This window comes from Cucurbita pepo, chromosome 8, assembly GCF_057944985.1.
Source record: "Cucurbita pepo subsp. pepo isolate OVF chromosome 8, ASM5794498v1, whole genome shotgun sequence".
NCBI classification, from domain to species: Eukaryota; Viridiplantae; Streptophyta; class Magnoliopsida; order Cucurbitales; family Cucurbitaceae; genus Cucurbita; species Cucurbita pepo.
Genome location: NC_141805.1, coordinates 356,858 through 376,538, shown reverse-complemented (window position 1 = coordinate 376,538; position 19,681 = coordinate 356,858). Strand labels below are relative to the sequence as shown.

The 19,681-nt window shown below is 36.7% G+C and overlaps 3 protein-coding genes across 10 annotated transcripts; 1 reads left to right on the top strand and 2 right to left on the bottom strand.

Annotated features, from left to right (window-relative positions):
• Window positions 1-1,125: 1,125 nt before the first annotated feature.
• On the bottom strand, window positions 1,126-9,839 carry LOC111799611 (C2 domain-containing protein / GRAM domain-containing protein). Its single transcript, XM_023683022.2, has 19 exons — window positions 9,468-9,839; window positions 8,461-8,514; window positions 8,209-8,306; window positions 7,801-7,876; window positions 7,188-7,316; window positions 7,026-7,072; window positions 5,757-5,880; window positions 5,513-5,629; window positions 5,366-5,395; window positions 5,173-5,272; window positions 4,872-4,978; window positions 4,356-4,499; window positions 4,168-4,272; window positions 3,377-3,523; window positions 2,590-2,643; window positions 2,104-2,167; window positions 1,762-1,823; window positions 1,436-1,599; window positions 1,126-1,338 (listed from the first exon to the last, which is right to left on the bottom strand). Exons 1-18 carry the CDS (start codon window positions 9,687-9,689, stop codon window positions 1,483-1,485), a joined length of 1,797 nt encoding a protein of 598 aa, XP_023538790.2. The 5' UTR covers window positions 9,690-9,839; the 3' UTR covers window positions 1,126-1,338; window positions 1,436-1,482.
• A 727-nt stretch (window positions 9,840-10,566) lies between these two features.
• LOC111799610 (uncharacterized) lies at window positions 10,567-14,094 on the bottom strand. 2 transcript variants are annotated; one of them, XM_023683020.2, is made up of 2 exons: window positions 13,132-14,086; window positions 10,567-11,447 (listed from the first exon to the last, which is right to left on the bottom strand). In XM_023683020.2, the coding sequence occupies exons 1-2, from the start codon at window positions 13,478-13,480 to the stop codon at window positions 11,431-11,433; spliced, it is 366 nt and encodes a 121-aa protein (XP_023538788.2). In that variant the 5' UTR covers window positions 13,481-14,086; the 3' UTR covers window positions 10,567-11,430. The 2 variants fall into 2 exon arrangements, with proteins under 2 accessions (XP_023538788.2, XP_023538787.2); XM_023683019.2 differs by lacking the exon at window positions 10,567-11,447 and adding an exon at window positions 11,454-12,647 and having other exon boundaries at window positions 13,132-14,094.
• Window positions 14,095-15,127: 1,033 nt separating this feature from the next.
• LOC111799609 (uncharacterized) lies at window positions 15,128-19,540 on the top strand. 7 transcript variants are annotated; one of them, XM_023683017.2, is made up of 5 exons: window positions 15,128-15,590; window positions 15,979-18,555; window positions 18,742-18,887; window positions 19,029-19,158; window positions 19,234-19,540. In XM_023683017.2, exon 2 carries the CDS (start codon window positions 16,155-16,157, stop codon window positions 18,519-18,521), a length of 2,367 nt encoding a protein of 788 aa, XP_023538785.2. In that variant the 5' UTR covers window positions 15,128-15,590; window positions 15,979-16,154; the 3' UTR covers window positions 18,522-18,555; window positions 18,742-18,887; window positions 19,029-19,158; window positions 19,234-19,540. The 7 variants fall into 7 exon arrangements, with proteins under 7 accessions (XP_023538785.2, XP_086982598.1, XP_086982599.1 ...); XM_087126472.1 differs by having other exon boundaries at window positions 15,979-18,654; XM_087126473.1 differs by having other exon boundaries at window positions 15,979-18,877.
• The last annotated feature ends 141 nt before the right edge of the window (window positions 19,541-19,681 follow it).

Sequence of the window (19,681 nt, the reverse complement as noted above, 5' to 3'; positions counted from 1 at the left end):
CATAATTTCATTTTTTTTTTTTTAAATTGTAACATACGAACCCCCACCGCTCGCACTTATGGTCAACTTTGACTTGTTACGTATCGTCGTCAGTCTCACAGTTTTAAAACATATTGGAGAGAGGTTTCCACACCTTTATATTATATAATAAATGTTTCGTTTCCCTCTTTCAGCCGATGTGAGATCTCACATAAAAAAGATTATATCGAATGTTCACCAAAACCATGTCTACACCCGCCATGGCTAAAATGACCTTAAATATACTATAGAGGAATGTGACTAGTTGTTAATTTTTCGTACCCGAGTTATATGCTATCAAAGTTGTGGTTGTTGTTGTTTGTTTTGCTTTTAGCCTATAACATTGCTTTCTTACAAATTATTTTCAATGAATTTCGTCGCTCACATTCTCTAAAATATTTTCTCTCAAACGTGACTGATATTTAATAATAATAATAATAATAATAATAATAATAATAATAATAATAATAATAATAATAGAGATGTGAAATTCAAAATATTAAATTGATTTATGAAGAGGAACAGTTGAAATGATTGAATAACAACTGAAAAAGACACAAATTTGAATATTTGAACCACAAACAAACATAAACCTCTCAATAAAAATATAAAAAATGGGGAATTATTATTTTAATCAATTAGTTGAATTGGTGAACTTTTCTTTTTCCCTTTCCTGTCTCGACAAGATTTTGGCAATTGGATTACATTAATGATGTTTTATTATTTTTGTCGGATAATCATGTTCTAATATATATTTTAAATTCATATCGGGGGAAAGAATTCAAACTCTAAGATAAAGACATTTAAAATCAGCTGTGATACGAGTGGTAGATGCTTGGGGCAAAAACGCTCTTCATTTTACAGAGCTCTACCTTTTTATCAAAAAGAGCGTTGGGTAAAGCAATCTCCCTTTTTGGACAAGCACATGACTTAGTCAGATAGAATCAGGTTAAATGTTCGAATCCTCTCAATCCCACAAAAATAAGTTCGACAGTAGAAAGTTATTTATCAGAAGAGTAAACAACACTCCATCCCTACTTGTTTAGGATATTAAAATCATACAAGTATCCCACAAAGACAATCGGTCGTAGGAATCGACAAGATGCGTGTGTAAAGTAGCTCGTATATAACAAAAATTAATCACTTTACAAAGTAAATGTGCTGGTGGAACACTGAACTTACCTGTAAAAACAAAGGGTAAAATTCTGTACTTTCTTGAAGAAACAAGAGGACCATATGGAGATCACTTTTTGGTATATATTGATATGGTATGGCAATGGTAATGAGTATGAGGAGTTGCAAAAACACAGCACCAGTCTCCTAAGTTGAAAACTCAATATATTAAACGAAGCACTTATTCTAAGGATGAAACTCATTTGTACACTATAAGTAAGCTCTTAATGAAGTGAGGGAATACCATTCTTCCAGTGTATATGGAACCCAATCTGACTTTGGGGGAGGAAATCAAGTGCTCTGAGCTGGTGGTGGAGGAGGTGCAATTTTTTCATTTTCGCTGCCAGGAGCATTTGACTTCGTATATTCGAGGGCGACCTCTAACCTCAGCTCCACCGCTCGCTTGTACTGTAACAAGTTATCAACTTACCACTTAGAACAAAACTAATCTGAAACTAAGTGAAGATGAAGTATTAGGAAGTGTAATCATCGAAGCCTGAACGAAACAAGAGCCAGAAAAACGACGAAGGAAGAGCAGTTGAAACCGTAACGAAACGAGAAAATGCAAACCTCAAGCATTGCGCCAGCCTTTATTTTAGATTGCATCAGACACCATTTCTTAAAATGTACACCTGTTGTCCCATCAAACAAAGTCTCATTTGTAAGATTTGTCAAGACATAGAAAATTGCACATGATAGGGGTGAGACTTTTCTTTATTTATTCTTTTTTTTCCTCATGATCGGTAGGGGGATTTTCATCTCTTATCCATTCTTTCCAGTCTTTTCGTTTTCCCCTAGGATAGGTTAGGAGGGGCAAGTATCACGACTGCGTTGAAGCTCGTACGTATACAAAGAGACGAGTGAAGGACAAAAGGACAATCACTAAATGTGTACAAGGAATGGTAAACATACCTGCTTTAATCTCAATGGAAGAAGAGTTCTCAGCATTTGTCTCCAACGACCACCTACAATGGAGCTGAAGCAGTAGATACAATTAACAGTGGCCAATTGCTAACATTGAACAAGAGTCCAACTAATTTAACAAATAACTATGCCTTCAATGGAAAAAATGAAGCAAATTGGGCCATGTAGTAAAAAGCTCCAGTTATTCGGTTAGTTTCAGTAGGCTTATTAACCAGCCTATATATTTTGCTGCTGTAACCATTTCGAGGTGAACACTTGAGTGCATTAGTTTTATTCTTGTTTCGTGTTATCGGGACCGTAACAGTCACTTATAAACCATATGCTAATGGCTTAAACATCTAGTTAGAAAAAAATGAGCAAATGCGCAAGCAGCATAATCACTCATCATTAAAAACTAATGGGGACTTCTATACATAAAAGCAACAAAGATATCAAGAAACACCATAAAGAAGATATGATGGAGAACTTGATCACCTCAAAGTAGGCCCCAAACGGCACATCATGCGCGTTTTGCACCATCTCAAACACCTAGAAGAAAGGAGATAAAACATATCAAGTAAAGCCAATTAGTGGCATATGCTTCTTTCCTGTTTTACATGACATATAAGTTACACTCACGAGCGTTGTCATATTTGTAACAATCTCATTTAGGAGAATTGTAATATATGTCAACTAAAACGTAATGACAATGTTAGAAATCACGCCCTTAATTTAGCCATGTCAATAGAATCCTTAAGTGTCGAACAAAGAAATAGCTAGCCTCGAAGGTGTAGTCAAAAGTGACTCATGTGTTGAACAAAGGTTGTACTTTGTTTGAGGGCTCCAGAGAAAGGAGTCGAGCCTTGATTAAGGGGAGGCTGTTCGAAGGCTACATAGATCTCAGAGGAGGCTCTATGGTATACTTTGTTCGAGGGGAGGATTGCTGAGAATTGTTGGGAGGGAATCCCACGTTGGTTAATTTAGAGAATGATCATGGGTTTATAGGTAAGGAATACATCTCCATTGGTACGAGGCCTTTTGGGGAAGCCCAAAGCAAAACCATGAAAGCTTATGCTCAAAGTGGACAATATCGTCGTTATTCCTAACAGACAATGCTACCCTTCAACTATATGTTACCCTTCAATTTCTTGTCAAAGGCCCAAATAATGGCAATGCTATCAAGGAATTGCAAAAATATTAAAAGTAGATTACCGTGCTTAACACCAAAAAGAACTTTAGGCTAAATAATAATAATGAGAGAAAATAAGTAGCCTAGCCATACCAGCTTAGTCTTATCTTCAGATAAAACTGCATGTTGATACTCTGTCATCGCTGTGTCTGGTGGACACATGGGGCTATGACACAGGGATCTATATGTAAGCTCTCTAACTTGACCTTCATATTCATCTGCGGCATGCCATTGTCCCATCTGAATATAGCAAAAGTAAATGTAAGGCACTAGAAATTGTAAAACAACGAAATCTTTGTATCAATATGTCTCGTTGTTAGGATCGCTCAACAACGCACACACTCGATCAAGATGAACACAAAGAACAAGAGAGAGAAAATTCAAAGAAGAATATTGGGTAAAGGTTTTATTGATGACTTTAGATATGTACAACAAGAGAAAATACAGAGAATGAAGAACGTACATTTTGAGAGCACTTCCTAATGGGGTATATATATGGTTTTAATTTACTAAATATAACGTTCAAAGATTTAAACCTACGAGATATAATCTACCAAATATATCTCTATCAAATCTTTACCAAATATCTACCATATATAGCTCTTATACCAGTTGTTAGGATCACTCAATAACGTACACACTCGATTGATGATTAAGAAGTTCAACAGCAGAAGGAGGAAGAAGAGTTAGGATTGATGATTAAGTTCCAGTTTAGACAAGGAAAGAAACATGACCTATCAGTTTTTTTTTTTTTCATAGAAATCGAGCTTTCATTAAGAATGCCGGATCGATCACTTATAAGTAGTAGCACAAAAGGAAACACAATTATGTTGTCTTTGAAAGTTACAAGTTCCAAAAGAAAAGAGAGAGTTTTTTTAACTTACAACTAGATTTGTATCTTTTCGTCTTGCAACAAAAGCACTTGTGTAATTTGATCCATCACTCAACAAAATAGTAAAGAACTGCTCGGGAGTGCATGGGAAAACACCCTGAAGAAGAAATGCAATAAAAGATTGAGCTCATTGTAAGATGATGGTTTTCTAGGTCTAAAGGGAAAAAAAGTGATGCTTACGTTGTGTATGCTAGTAAGGACCTCCTCTTTAATGAAAGCCTGAGTATTTTTATTTTTCGGCAAATTATCTGCGGCGATTTTCTCCGTACTTTCACTAACTCTCACCGAGCTACTATGTGCGCGTAGTGCTGACTCAGCCTTCTCCTGAAATAAGATAAACCAACAATTGTATCGTTCCATTAACTTCCACGTCCCAACAATTAACTTCCCTTACTACTAGACTTTACGAGAATTTAACAACAGTCATATTCATATGAATAAGACTTATTTACATGAATTACTTGAGTAACCTGCTTAGCGAGGGTCATGAGCCTTAAACAAAAGAAAAAGTAAAAACTTCTCAGAAGCTGAAAGTACGAATCGTAACGTAACATATAAACGACTCCCAATGTTCAGTTTCATCGATACAATATGACAGTAACAACATTAATTACCAAAATAGTGGTCAGTGCTATGTTTCATTCTAAGCTTGTCAGAACATATCCTTGAACGGGAAGACAAACTTAAGAAACATACCTTCTTCTCAGCTTCCAGCGTTTCACGGAAGTTCTTCACTGCACGCTGTAAAGCTCTAACTGTATGGTTCCTATTCCAAAATGATGCAAATTTATATCTGACTCTACCTGGAAATGGAATGAAAAAGTGAGGAAGGATATTAACGCATCTCGGTCCATCGAAATTTAGGAAAGAAAATCAACGTTTCATGTACTTAATCATTAAGGAAAGTTGAAAATTGACAAGCATGAGATATGTGGTTCCTTAAGTCATTTTTTGTGTTTTCTTAACAAGGTCCTGTCAAGCAGACAAAGGTACTGACCATCAGGACTTCCCAACGGAGGTACACCATGCCCACCAGCACCCATGCGAAGAATAATTGTTACAGCAGGATTGATAAATGCATGTTGAGTCCTTCGTACCTTCATAAATCAAAAGATCCGTCACATATGCACGAGAAATATCACAAGAGAATAGCAAAATTAGTATGAAGAGAGAAAGGAGATAGAAAATACTTCATCAATGTCTTCTAGTGGTATTATCACCTGTGAAGAAGAAAGGAAATAAACGTAATATGAAACAATAAATCTAATTAAAAAAAATTGATTTAATGCAAGTAAATGCCAACAAACACAGAAATTCAGCATCAAAACATTCCTAACCTTCATTTGCTTGGAGAAGATGTTAGAGTGGAAGCAGATGTGCCAAGCTGAGACATACATACGACCGTGATACAAGAATGATCTCTCAAGAGCACACGAAAAACTATGCTCGACTACCTGAAGGAACCTTAGGTATGCTAAGAATTAATAGCAGAAACTCTATATGTTTAAGAAGTAATTTTGAAAATAAATAGAATATCAGTATCAATCATTTCTAAAGCAATGGAGGTTCCAAGAAACTAGCCTCATCAGGTAGAAGCTCAAAGATTGTCTGAAGAGGCCCTGGCTTTTGATGAACCACTGTCAGCTCTGGTTTGTCTAAAGAAATTCTTCTTCGAGCATTTGCTCCAGCATAACCATTAATTGCGCTGAAGAACAGTCACTAAAATCCATAAATACAAAGTTCATATAATCTTAATATTTTCTTGAAAAAACACCATTTGTTAATAACACATCTAGAAGAATATCATTCAAGAATCAATATTAACACTGTTGGAATTCGACCCAAAAGAAGCTGTCGTAAGACCCACTATTAACATATTTTCATTACTTCTCGATAAATAATTCCCTTCTTTCTTCGTATTAATTTTTTTGACGCATTAGTTTCCCTCCTGATATGCTCTCGGAATCTACTTCTAGTCGTAAACACATAAAAAAGAAGTTGTGTGAAAATGTATCAAATCCAAGATGATAACCGAACAGAATTACAAAATCCTTGGAGACAAAAGCCAAAAAGAAACATTACAATTGAATTAGCTTATTTCTCTCAAGCCAAAGGCCACATAGAACTACAAAAAAGCTAGGATGCCACAGTTTCGCATTAAAAAAGACCCTTGTCACAAAATGGTGGATACAGAAGGACCTCGTCTACCATAAGAAATGTCAATGAAATAAATTTGACATCCATTTGAAATATGGCACTGCTTTTCATTCCCAAACAAAAGATCAAGCTGAAGTAACTAATAGAATTGCACAAAATTTAACACAGAATTGTGTTTGTCTAGATTGGAATTTTGCTATCAACAGCATACAGAATAGATCAACAGGTAAAATTCCTTTTGAGGTTAATATACTAGTCCTCCTAGACTTTGTTTGATCTTATTAATCAATCTAGTTCAACAGATATTTTGATCCGGACAATCTCATTGTTATATTAAAATAACCTAAACTAATCCACAGATGTTGACAACTAGAAACGAGAACTTAATAATGTTTAATTGGTTTATGGCAATAGAGTTCATGATAGCCTTTCCAATTTTAAGCAATACAAATTTAAAACCAGAAACTGCAATGCATCAAGTAAAATTTAACAAGGCATGTCCTACACGTAAGAAAATAGATATCAACAAGACCCGATAACTCAAAAAATTATTAACTCAGAACCTCCCAACTCATAGCCATAGACAATAGTTTCTTTCGTGGGCTTGTTTTTTTTGTAAACCACTTGGTCTCATGTAAATTTCGAAGTTACAGAAATCCAAAATAATAATAATAGTTAAAGTACAAAAGGTACCTTCCGCCATTGCCTTGCAATTTTAAAGTTTTAATGTGGAGACAGACCTAAAAAGTTCATATGCAGATTTAATCAGTCTTCTTCGTTAAGGAAGGGACATTATGCAAACTGGAAAAGAGAAATTAAGAAATAAAAAGAAGCAAAAAAATTATGAATGAGCACCTGCCCGGAAGTGCTATCTAATGTGTACCATACAGCACCTGTGTGGCCTTCACTTTCAACCGTAACAGTAACTGAACCAAGAACAGCACTTTTCCAAACTATATCCCAATCATAAATTGTAACATTAATCTGTTAGATGAGGGAAAAAAGTTATATAAGTGGCATGAAAATTACAACGACAACATTGAACTTTGACAGAAACAATGGAAGCTAGTATGTATTTCACTTCATTAGCTCTATAACGCAGGATTTCATTAGCACTATAATGCAGCAAATCCTGCATCATGTGTCCACTGAGTTAGTTTGCAGTTTGTTTAATAAGCATTCTCTGAAGTTCCAGAAATTAGAAAAGATCAAGGGGGTGGTGGCAAAAGGGTAGGACAGCGTCAGTAAGAAGCAATCGTTGGGTTGGACTTCAATATCTAGAACGGACATGAGCTGAGTGTAACACTAAAAATGTGATCTAAACTAGGTCTCAAGCCTATTAGTCAAGGGGTCAGGCAAAACTTATGGAGCCATTGGCACAGGTTTATAATTTTATATTATTAGTAGATAGTTTCTATTAAGCCAAAGAAAAACGTTGGAAAAAAATGTGTTTATTTGGACAGGATACCTGGGCAGGAAGCTCATCGACGGAAAAATCGAACTCCTCCCCCCACATGGGATTCCTTGAACCAGGAATCATTGAACTGCACCAAGCATGAAGTACTTTAATTCAAGCAGTGAAGGAAAAGGAGGCGACATTAAATTATACAATTTTGACTGTAGATTAGTACAAAAGTTTTTATAAAACTACAATAAGAAAGATGGGAACAAAGTGGACATACAAATATTAAAAGCACTTGAACTCTGAATTTTTTTCGACACACAAATGTAGTATTCATTAAACTTTCTTCATTTATCAAATAAGGCACACATCCCCATTAAACGATCCAACAATCAAGTAAGGCACACGTCCCCATTAAACGATCAACCATACTCAAAGGTTATAATTACAGAAAAGAATAAACATGAACATAACCTGAAGCGCTTTTCTGTACCACAGGTAATAATAGCATAAGGATCAGAAGTGCCATTTAAGTTTGCAGCAATAAGATTCTTGGCAGCCAACAATTCCAACTGAAAAAACCAAACACGCCATCTAATTGAAATTTACAAAAAATGAAGCTGCAAATAATTGAGGCCAAAAGTACAAGTTTCGATTTGAATACTCGACATATGCCACGCCAGTCCTCATACACAGAATAAAAACCGGAGAAAAGTATCTAAATACCTTAATTAGATAAGCAGAATTAGTCTGAAGGTCTCTCAAATGGCCAGGAGGAATCTACAAAATAATTGCAAAACTGCACGTCAAAAGAGTTGGCATATTACTCCATGAAAAAGAAATCTATCTCGGATTTTCTAACACAAGCAATATAACATAGCTATACATCAGCTAAATGCTTAAATTTTATCAGTTTTGTCAGAAATCACGACCCTCCAGAATGGTATGATATGTCCACTTTGAGCATAAGCTCTCATAGTTTTGCTTTCGGCTTCCCTAAAAGGCCTCATACCAATGGAGATGTATTTCTTACTTATAGATCCATGATCAACCCCTTAATTAGCCAATGTGGGACTCATATTCCGAAAAAAAGTAGTTACTAATCCAGACAAAAACAAGTTCCAGTGTTCCACATCCTTAGTAGCAGAATTCATAAGTATATTTATACTTTAGCAGTTTTATCTGCAAACAATATTTAATAAACATGACATCAGAAAATAATACCTAATGAATGCAGAAAGAATCAAATCTCACGCCCAAATTTGTTATCATCACTGAGAATACATCAAACCATAATGGAAAACAAAAGAAATAGGCTCCGTAAGCATTTTTAATGGTATCAGGAACTATAATTTCAAAATTAGGAAAGAATTCCCCAAGTCCAATCACAAAACGACAATTAAAAACAAAACACGCAGACAGTTTAAACAAGAAGCTAGAATTTGAACTGCTAGTTAAATTGCTTAAACCCCAAGGTTTGTTTATAGGATCATATCAGCAGAAACGCAAAGAAGTAAAAGTTTAGAATCAGAAATCAATTCCTAAACCAAACATAAAAAAATATGAACACAAACACATCGAGCTGTCCTATGAAGTAGCGAAGAAGAAAAAAACAGTAGAATTCCCCAAAAAAGAAACACTACAAATCACCGTTCAAACGCAAATCCAAAACCCAGGAAATCAATTCCAAGACAAATTGAGAAAAACAAAAGTTAGTTAAACAAGGCACCAACCTTGTCCTTAGCGTCAATAGAATCCCCAGAATTGTCAAGAACAGAAGGATCACCATCAAACAAGGAGCTCCGGTAGGCGAAAAACCAGTAAGCGAAGATCACGAAAAGGGAAGTGGCGAGTGTGATCTTGATTTCCAACCAGGAAGGGAGGAGGAAATCGAGCGCCATAGGGATCACCATTTGGGGCCTGAATTCGGAGTAGAGGAGAATTGAAGAAGTCATAGCGAATGTTGAGGAAGAACTGCTGCTGCTGCTGCTGAGGTAGTCCTGGAAGGGCTGGGAAAGGTCATCTGTGTGTTCCAATGGAAGAAATTGGAACCGGCATTTCTTTTCACGTCGAACCAACCTCCTTTTTTCTTTTTCTTTTTTCTTTTTCTTTTTATTTTCTTTTTATTTTTTCTTTTTCTTTTTATTTTCTTTTTTCTTTATAGAGATGGTCAAAGTTGGACCGTTGGAGGAAGACCAAACATTTAACCGCTGTGTGACGATATTGCCCTTGCCGGCGCCATATAATTCCAATGGCTGTGAGAGGAAATGGCGGTAATTTTGGTGAAGAGAGAAGGGTGTTTTGGGTAAAAAGGAACAGAATTGTGATTATCGCCTGTGGAGCGAGATCGGTAGTTAGTTGAATACTCCACTTTGACATGGACATGGACACCATGGCCATAGTTATTGTCGTTGTTTTTTTTTTTTAAAAAAAAAAAATAATATTTTAACGAGCGTAATTATATTCTCCTAATTTCTTAACAAATATTTTTACGTTTCTAATTGCATTTAATAGATTTTCAAGAATATTATATTTAATAAATTTTCATTTTTAAAAATGGAGAACTCAACTTTATTGTAATAAAATAATTTTGCAAGGAAATTAACTATTTAATTAAAACTTTAAAGCAATCCTTTTTCTTTTTTAAAATATCCATAATAATAATAATAATAAGGTTTGAAAATTACTTGAATTATTTATTTATTTATTTATTTGCATTTTTCCGATAAATTTGAGTCAACAAGAATTAAAAATAATATGGTTGACTTGGAAGATAAGAACAAGCAACATAGTTATAATCCCCACAAAGAAGGATCAAAGCTGAAGACAAAATAGAAAAAAACAAAAATCAATTTTTGACTAATTCTTCTTCACTCACTTCCTATACAAATCTCTACTTTCTTGCATCTATAGCCAAACCCCAAAGTTTTTGTAAACGAGACTTATTTCGATCACATCTTCAACAACTAGACATTTTCTCTAAAGCCTTCCATCCCGGACCCGAGCAAGGCAACACAAATCTTCGACGAAGAAGGGTGAGGCTAGCTCGGGATTTTTGAGAATTCAGTAATGCTTGGAAGATAATTAGGAGAGAAAAAGAGGAAACATATTTCTAGGCATTTTCGCCTTCCCCATCCCGGACCCGAGCAAGGCGACATAAACCTTCAACGAAGAAGGGACGAGGCCAGCTCGAGATCTTTGAGAATTCAGTAATGCTAGGAAGATAATCAGGAGAGAAAAAGAGGAAACATATTTCTAGGCATTTTTGCTAAAGCCTTCCCCATCCCGGACCCGAGCAAGGCGACATAAACCTTCAACGAAGAAGGGACGAGGCCAGCTCGAGATCTTTGAGAATTCAGTAATGCTAGGAAGATAATCAGGAGAGAATTCAGTAGCTGCTAATTACTTCTTCTATAATCAAAACAAATTTACCTCTAAAGGTATGGCTATGGCCTATGGGATACCAAGAGGAGGAAATGAAATGGAGCAACGTCCCCACCTCCAACAGTTTGCTCCCTTCAATTTAACAGAAACAATATGAACAGGATCCAGTATGAAATATAATATTAACAAACACTTCTTCTCAGTCGAGTCGAGAAGAAAGCCAACGGGCAGCGCAGCACAGCACCGAGGATATTAGAGCCCTCCACAACCACCATAAACAATAGCTGCTAGTTTCAAACATCAGCGTCCTCTTCACATTAACTTCCAAGCTGCAGCCACAAGAGTAAATGTTTTGATTGTTACAAACAAAAAAACACGAATGAACGACGAGATCACGGTTGATTAATACAACTAATTCGGAAGGGAGGTCATTGAGAGGTTAGCTAATCTTCTTAGTCCTATCACTCTACCAATGATGAAATGCAAGGCATTTATAAGTATTAACTAATGAAGTGATTATGGTAAGAGAGACAAGTAATAAAATGCAGCATTGAATCATCCAGCTTTTACTTCAAGATCGAGCACGAAACGTTTTGACAGTTGATATAACTCCTTGGCTAAGAAGTCACTTAAAAAAGTTCCAATGAGTTTTGCCCCTCGAGACATTTAAATGAAATTATGAAATGCTAGAGGCAGCTTACAAGGTAACAAAGAAGACAATTAGACTCCATTTAGGAGTATAAACAGCCCAAAAAACTCAGAGTTGCAGACCAGAAGAGAAACTTTTTCCTGTTTCTATTGGTACCAAGGTTGACATTCTCTAAAGATTCTAGTATATATACATGACCAAGGACGTGGATGCAACGAACCATTCTCGATTAGGAAGCAGCCATATACATTTTTTCAACTCAGTTTCAAACTAGAGCAAGCAACTCCAATGTGAGATCCCACATAGGTTGGACAGTGAAACAAAACATCCTTTATGAGGGTGTGGAAACCTCTCTAGACGCGTTTTAAAACTTTAAGGGAAAGCTCGGAAGGAAAAGCTCAAAGAGGATAATATCTGTTAACGGTGGGCTTGGGCTATTACACCAAAACTCCCTGAACCCAACCCTCATCAAAAGTTGTAGAGCATAGGCAGCTCGAGCATATTGATGGGTTCACAAGCTAAGTTGTGGAGTGTGAATGAAAATAGAACTCCACCCCTACAAGGCAAACAAGTTTGGTGGCCCTAACAGTAAAGTATAAGCCAAATAGAGGTTGGCATCCACACACTGTCTTTTTAAACCATGGCTTGAAAAGCTTGTGGGCCTAAAAGAGCTTGACATCCTCACAATGACCTTTTCCAACGCCTTGACAAGTTTGGGCGGCCTAATAGTGAAGTATAAGGTAAATAAAGCCTTGACAAGTTTGGTGGGCTTAATAATAGTAAAGGATTGGGACGTCTGGAGGTAATTTTAAAGCCTGGTGAGCATCGCTGTTTGTCAAAGCCTGGTGAGCACAAAAGCAAGGAATGGGACCTGAACGTCCTGTTTATCAAGAAGAAAAATGTGAGATATTTCGTCTATGTCATGGTGCCTTGCACGACAAAGCTAATGTGAAATAGACACTTCTGGAAAGATCAATCTCAACCGACCCTTCAAAAGAAACAAAATTGGTTTCAACGCTGAGATTGTACGGTTTCAATGTTAGAGGTCGTTTGGAAGCTTTCTTCTCTCTGTTTTGGAAGAGAAAATCTTATTTCCCCAAATGGGTTGTTCTTGAATACTATGAACAATCATGGTTTATCTTCAGAAATTTGGACCTAAAAGCCATCCCATCGTTGATTCTTAAAAGACAAGTAGAATTTGAATCATGTGGGCAATTTGCTTTGAACAGGTTCAACATATAAATCGAACAGAGATTTAGATCTAAGATCCGAAACTAATGAATAAGGCATCATTCAGAAACAAGAAAATCGCATCAAAGAGAAATCAATAATCGTGAGAAAATCATCAAAACGAATCGGCGTACCTGGGATGTCCTTTCTGGGCGCAGGCTGAGCCGTAACGTAGTATAAAATCGAACGTCCGATCATGAAGAAGCTCGAAACAGCGGCGGCGACAAAGAAAAACATAACCAATCCAATAACCCAAGGCATCATCATGAAGCCGATGAAGAACGTAACCGATCCACAGAGCATCAGAGCCAGAGACATCCCTAGAAGAAGCGACGCAAACCCGGCCGGGGTCATCTGCGTCGGCACCACCGGTGAGTGATCGGAAAACGGGATTGACGACGGAGGCGATCGGAGAATATTCATAGCAAGAGAAGAAAGCTCGTAGAAAACACTCGATTGCGAATTCCGCTGCCGCCGCATCATAATTCTTCGGTAAAAAAATCTCCAAATCTCCAAAAGGGAAAATCCTCTCAACGTCGAGAACGAAAACCCAGAAACGCTTTTGTTGAATGATTCAAGGGAAATCGATAAATCTAAGGAACTTTATGGAACTGGGGGGGTCCGTGATTGGATTGGCAAGACTAAAACCCCTCAACAGCAACCACAACAGCGAGTGGATAAGTCTGATAAGCAAAACTTTTGTTTGTTTCTTAAGAATTCAACACACAACTAAATGCATTCACACACACACACAAACACACAGAACGGTGAAAACCCAACTCAAATATTGAACTAAAGAACCCTTTTCCGGTCACCCAGAAAGCTCTTGTTCACAATTTCCTCGAATTTCAGTTCGGATTGAGAGAAACAGAGTGAAGAAAGCGAATTAGGATTGGGATAAACATGAGGAGAGGATTAGGGATTGAAAAGAGGGCGGTGAAATGAGAGGGAAGATTTGGTGGGTTACACGTAATGGAGAGGAATTGGGAGTTGGGACCTTATCTTCAATGGATAACGACGGCCTTGAGATCGCCTAATAGCTTCTTGGCATATGGCGTACAGTTCTGATCTTTTGGGATTTGGCGCTGTTTGTGCGGCAATTTGGCGGAGGTTTTCTTTCGCCTCTCTGGGGGCGCGACGATTCTCCACGAAATAAGGATTTTTCTTTTTTTTAATTTAATCGTGAAAATTTTCAAAATTCGAGAATTTTAATAATTTAATAATTAAATATGAGGGAAAAAAAGCCCAAGGCATGTATGGGCCAGCCACGTGGCCCACCGTGGAGACCATGAGAAACTAGTCCATGGACCAAAGTTGGTTTATTATTGGAATAGAATACCAAAATTCCCTTCAAAATATTATTCCATAATTATTATCCATATTTATTACCTATTTAAAATTAATTAATTTAATGAACACGCCGAGCGTTAATATTGTAAGAATGACGTCAACGATAGATATTAAATTACAAATATATAATAGGTCTCAAAACTTTCAATTTTGTATATAATAAAAAAATTTAATAAGTTAAATTATTATATATAAATTTATAATTTATAATTAAATAAATTAAAAAAAATTATTTGGCTGTCTAATAAAAGTTTTAAAAAAAATTACCATTTTAGTCTATGAATTTTGAAATATATTTTCAGTTTAATCTTAACTTTGGAAAGTGAATGAAAGTTTGTTTAAAAATTTATGATAAACTTACATTAATTCGTTGTATTTTTAGAAAAAAATTTAAAAAGTTTATTTTCTAATTGAAGTAATAGATTTGTATGAGATGTAAATACACGATTTCGTCCATATATTTACGATAATAATTATTTATTTAATTCCTTTTAAAAAATTAACGGTATTTTTTAAATACAATAATATGGTAAGAGTATTTTATTTATCATTAAAAAAGAAAAAATTGATTTATATAAATAAAAATTTCCAAAATTAGTATTTTTAAAACAAATAAAGTATCCATACATAAAAAAAACTAACTATAAACATTTTTTTTAATATTTAAAAAAAAAAAAAACTTTAATAATATTATTGAAAAAATTGGAAAGTTTGTGTATTATTATTAATTTAACTTTTTTTTTTAATTTGATGACCAAATTGGAAATATACTCGCGAAAAAAAAGTTATTTTTATCAAAGAACGATGCAGTCGATTCATACAGTCCAGGTATGTTCCGTCCTCCCATCAACAGCCTTGGAAGAACAGCATTTTGGGCATGCCGATTACCCCATGCACAACTATTTTGTTAGGCTCCTTCAAATTCCTCATCAATTTCGATCAAACTGACGATACCGAGAAGAATCGGTAACCGAGAGACCGGTGGGGCGAGTTGAGCAATTTCTGTTGAAGAATCCGCTGCGATTTCGGTTGCCTCTGATCCGCGGCGGAAGGAAGAAAGATTTTCGATTGCTTTAAACCTCTCCAAAAGCATTCGATTCGAGTTGTTCTTTCCAAAGGTTCTATTGAGGGATCTTTCTTCGTTTTCAGGGTTGCGCGGAGGAATATCTGGTCGTTGTTGCGTTATATGTGGTGTGAAATTACTGCTGTATGTGAAATTCCATCCCCGAGCTTCGTCATGCGGGTATTGGCCTTTTATCTCGATTTTGGTTTTGTTCCATATGAATGCAATGTGAATATTTTTTGTGTTTTCGTTTGCATTATGATATTTTTAGGTTGTCCTTTTTCTTTTGTTGTCGTGTTTAGGTGGTTAGATTATGTTTTGTTGCCTCCTTGTTGAGTATGTACCATTTTAATGTAACAATCTGTGTTAAGGGACATGAAAATGTTACAAATTTTCTTCTCAATTCCTTGGTGGTTTTTGGTTTTGTTTCTCCCCCACCACACCCCAATGATTTTATCATAGCTTTATGCTTTTATATTATGTAATTCGATGTGTATGGCTAGCAGACAATATTTTTGTGTTTTACATAGTGAACCAAAGGTTGAGGGTAATGTTTCTTCTATGGCAGTTTGATTCTCCATTGATGCTCAATGGCAGTGACATGAACACATTTCCTTTTGAAGTATGAGGAAAACGTTTGGTCAGAGAGTCTAATACGTGGTTGCTGAAGTTTTTATAGTAAACAAAAAGGCCTGCTGTTTTAATAAGAAAACAAAGCAGGCAAGTGTGCAGAGGCAGGAAATAATGGAGTGTAATAAAGATGAGGCAGCACGGGCGAAAGAAAAAGCCGAGGAGAAATTTACAGCCAAGGACATTACGGGGGCTAAAAAACTTGCTTTGAAGGCACAAAATTTATTTCCTGGACTTGAGGGTATCTCTCAAATGTTAGCTACGCTCGATGTCTATATTTCTGCAGAAAATAAGGTCAACGGAGAAGTAGATTGGTACGCGATGCTCGGTGTGGATCCACGAGCTGATGAGGAAACAGTCAGGAAACACTACAGGAAGCTAGCTCTTATTCTTCACCCTGATAAAAACAAGTCTATTGGAGCTGATGGGGCTTTTAAGCTTATTTCTCAGGCTTGGAGTATGCTGTCGGATAAAGCGAAAAGAGTGGTATATGACCAGAAGAGGAATGGTAGAGTCAACAGAACTGTTTCGACTTCGAGAGGGAACTCATCTTCACAATCTGGGAGAAATGGTTTTTACAATTTCACAAAAAATGCTCCTACGTCGAGTATGAAGGGACAGAAAAATGCATCCCGACCAGATTATGCTTCAGCTTCATCTCAGAAACCAAGGCCAACAACCTTTTGGACTGTGTGCCATCGGTGCAAGATGCAGTATGAGTATCTCAGAATCTATCTAAATCATAATCTTCTTTGCCCCAACTGTCATGAGCCATTTTTTGCTATAGAAACACCACCACCCCCTTCAAATGGTGTGAAGTCTAATGGATGGGATTTTACAAAGCCAAATCATCAAAGTGGAAGTAAAACTGCATATAGTCGAGAGAAGAGTAATATAGCCTCATCATCATACACGGGAGCAGGTGAATCGAATCACTCTACACATAGCCAAAACACCTTTCAGTGGGGTCCCTTCTCAAGAACGGGTGGTGCTTCATCTGCTGCTCAAGCTGCAACTGTAGTTCAGCAGGCATATGAGAAAGTGAAAAGGGAACGTGAGGAGGCACAAGCTGCCAAAAGAGTGGAACGAAGAAAGCATCATACGTCTAAGAAGGCCCCTGGTGCTTCATCTTCAGGCTACTCTGGTGCTGTAAAAAGAAGAAGAGGTATAGATGACATTTCTTCTAGCTCCCATGCAAGAAATATAACCGATCAGTTGAAAGCTATGGAAAGGACTAAGCTGGTCAATCTGTCTGGTTGTACACAGGGTAATATAAAAGAAAATACCACACTCAAGAGCTCTCAGGATGTCTCTCTTAGTGAAATTCAGAATTTATTAATCGAGAAGGCCAAGAAGGAAATGAGGAAGATGTTATGTGAATTGAAGTCAACAATGTCAACTAATGCTATGGTCAAAGAGGGAAACGGGAATGAGAAGGTAACTAGGAAGAGAGAAACATCTCCTGTGAGTGGTGAAAAGCACAATAATGACGTATCGATCGAACTTCTGAATTCAAAGAGGGAATCACAGTCAGTGGTTGATTTTCCTAGCAATTCAAGTTCTAGTGATGCAGAAATAATGTTAACTGATATCCCTGATCCGGATTTTCACAATTTTGATAGAGACCGTACTGAAAGCTCTTTCAGAGACAATCAGATCTGGGCTGCTTATGATGATCATGATGGCATGCCTCGACGTTATGCCTGGATTCATAGTGTAGTATCTTTGAACCCGTTTAGAATGCAGATTCGTTGGCTAAACTCAATAATCGACTATGAATTGGGTGCACTGAGCTGGGTTAGCTCTGGTCTTCCAAAAACGTGTGGGGGTTTTAGAACTGGGAGGTGTGAGATTTATAGCTCCATTAATGCTTTTTCTCACAAGGTCAGATGGTCAAAAGGCACATACGGAGACATTTGCATATATCCCAGAAAGGGAGATGTTTGGGCTCTCTATAGGAATTGGTCCCCTGATTGGAATGAACTGACATCAGACGAGGTAATACACAAGTATGACATGGTAGAAGTTCTCGAGGATTATAGCGAAGAACTTGGAGTTATCATAACTCCCCTCATCAAAGTGGCTGGTTTCAAGGTGGTATTTCATCGGGATTTGGACCCAAACCATGTAAGAAGGATACCAAAAGATGAGATGTTTCGGTTTTCTCATCTCGTACCTTCACATTTGCTTACAGGTCAAGAAGCCCCAAATGCTCCCAAAGGTTGCAGGGAACTGGACCCTGCAGCCACTCCAGTTGACCTTCTTCACATCGTAGAGACCCCCAAGGAAGAATTCATAGAGATTGAGGACTTGAAGTTACAAAGTTCTGCCACCAAGATGGTAGATATTAGTGATGAAAAGATGGAAAAGAAACCCAGGGAAGCAAGAAAAGAGGATATAGTGAAGCCTGTAGTGGAAGATGTCCTAGAACTTAAACTGGCCAGTAAGACGATGCACACCAATGAAATGCAAGTTTCTTGAACATTGGATTATTTGTTCCCCGTGGATATGACTGGTAAACTTTGTGGAAGCTGATTGGACATAGTTGACATCTTTAGCGTTCTGACTTACTCTTTTCCTCCTCCAAGGATCTGTTAGATGGGGATCCGTACTTGTAAATCATACCTTTTGATGTTATTATACCTTTTAACTTAAAGATCTGTTAGAAGGTTAATCTATACATTTTTTTATGTCACTGTAGCCGCTCGAGGAAGCTCCGCTCCTTCGTGTATATTACACGCTAAAACGAACTCCATTCCTCGGTTTTGCAAGTTCTGTATATATTCCCTCCCATAGCTGTTATACTCAGAGTCATCAGTTTTCGACCTACTACTCAAGTAAGCATGGGTAAGTAATTACTTCCAAAGTCTCCTTTTCTTCTGCTGAAGCACATTATTATTGTTTCTTTATCATTTCTCACAGGATTGCCTGACATAATGGTCTTCATATTGTTGAGCTGATCATAATTTTGACAATACCACTGATTAGGAACCAATTTTCTCCCACTTTTAGAGCGACTTTTTGCTGCTTTCTCCCGACTCGGGTTCCTGTTTCATTTAAAGTTAATGAAGAGGATGCATTTTGAACATACCAGAGGCATTGTTTTGATGAGAATCAGGTTTTTTGCTTTCTTGAGTTCTCTGTTTTATACTTTTGGGCATTCCATCCTAACACATGCGTTTTATTTATGCAGTGAGACCGATGAGCAGCTTTAAGTGAAGCTTTTGACATTGGTTACAGTCTCTCTCTGTTGATACGAGTGAAGTAAGTTTTGGGGAAATGGGTGGGGATGGGATTAAGCTTGATGCATGATGATGTATTGGCTTTACTCAACTCATGAATTCTAAGTTCGTTAGAATTCGCGAGTTTACTTCGAAACTACCACGGCTATAGAACTCGTTGTTTCAATACGCTTTTTCGGTATCGGTGATGTTCATAAGGCTATAGTGATACAAGTTCATGTTAAATTAAATGCAATTTGAGTTTGGGATGACTTGTAATATGCTCTTCATAAGTTTTATGGTTGAAAGATTTAGGGTAAAATACTAAAATTTAAATGATATATATATATATACATGATAAAGTGGTTATATTGAGTAAAGACAAATATAAATATAAAATGTAATTCAGAATTCCATTCT

Coding starts and splice junctions, on each gene's coding strand:
- LOC111799611 (XM_023683022.2), bottom strand. CDS start 9,689: ATGACTTCTTCAATTCTCCTCTACTCCGAATTCAGGCCCCAAATGGTG. Junction 7,877..8,208: donor GGTACAGAAAAGCGCTTCAG/GTTATGTTCATG, acceptor TGCTTGGTGCAG/TTCAATGATTCCTGGTTCAA. Junction 7,073..7,187: donor TAGATAGCACTTCCGGGCAG/GTGCTCATTCAT, acceptor TGAACTTTTTAG/GTCTGTCTCCACATTAAAAC.
- LOC111799610 (XM_023683019.2), bottom strand. CDS start 13,480: ATGATGCGGCGGCAGCGGAATTCGCAATCGAGTGTTTTCTACGAGCTT. Junction 12,648..13,131: donor GCCCAGAAAGGACATCCCAG/GTACGCCGATTC, acceptor CTTGATAAACAG/GACGTTCAGGTCCCATTCCT.
- LOC111799609 (XM_023683017.2), top strand. CDS start 16,155: ATGGAGTGTAATAAAGATGAGGCAGCACGGGCGAAAGAAAAAGCCGAG.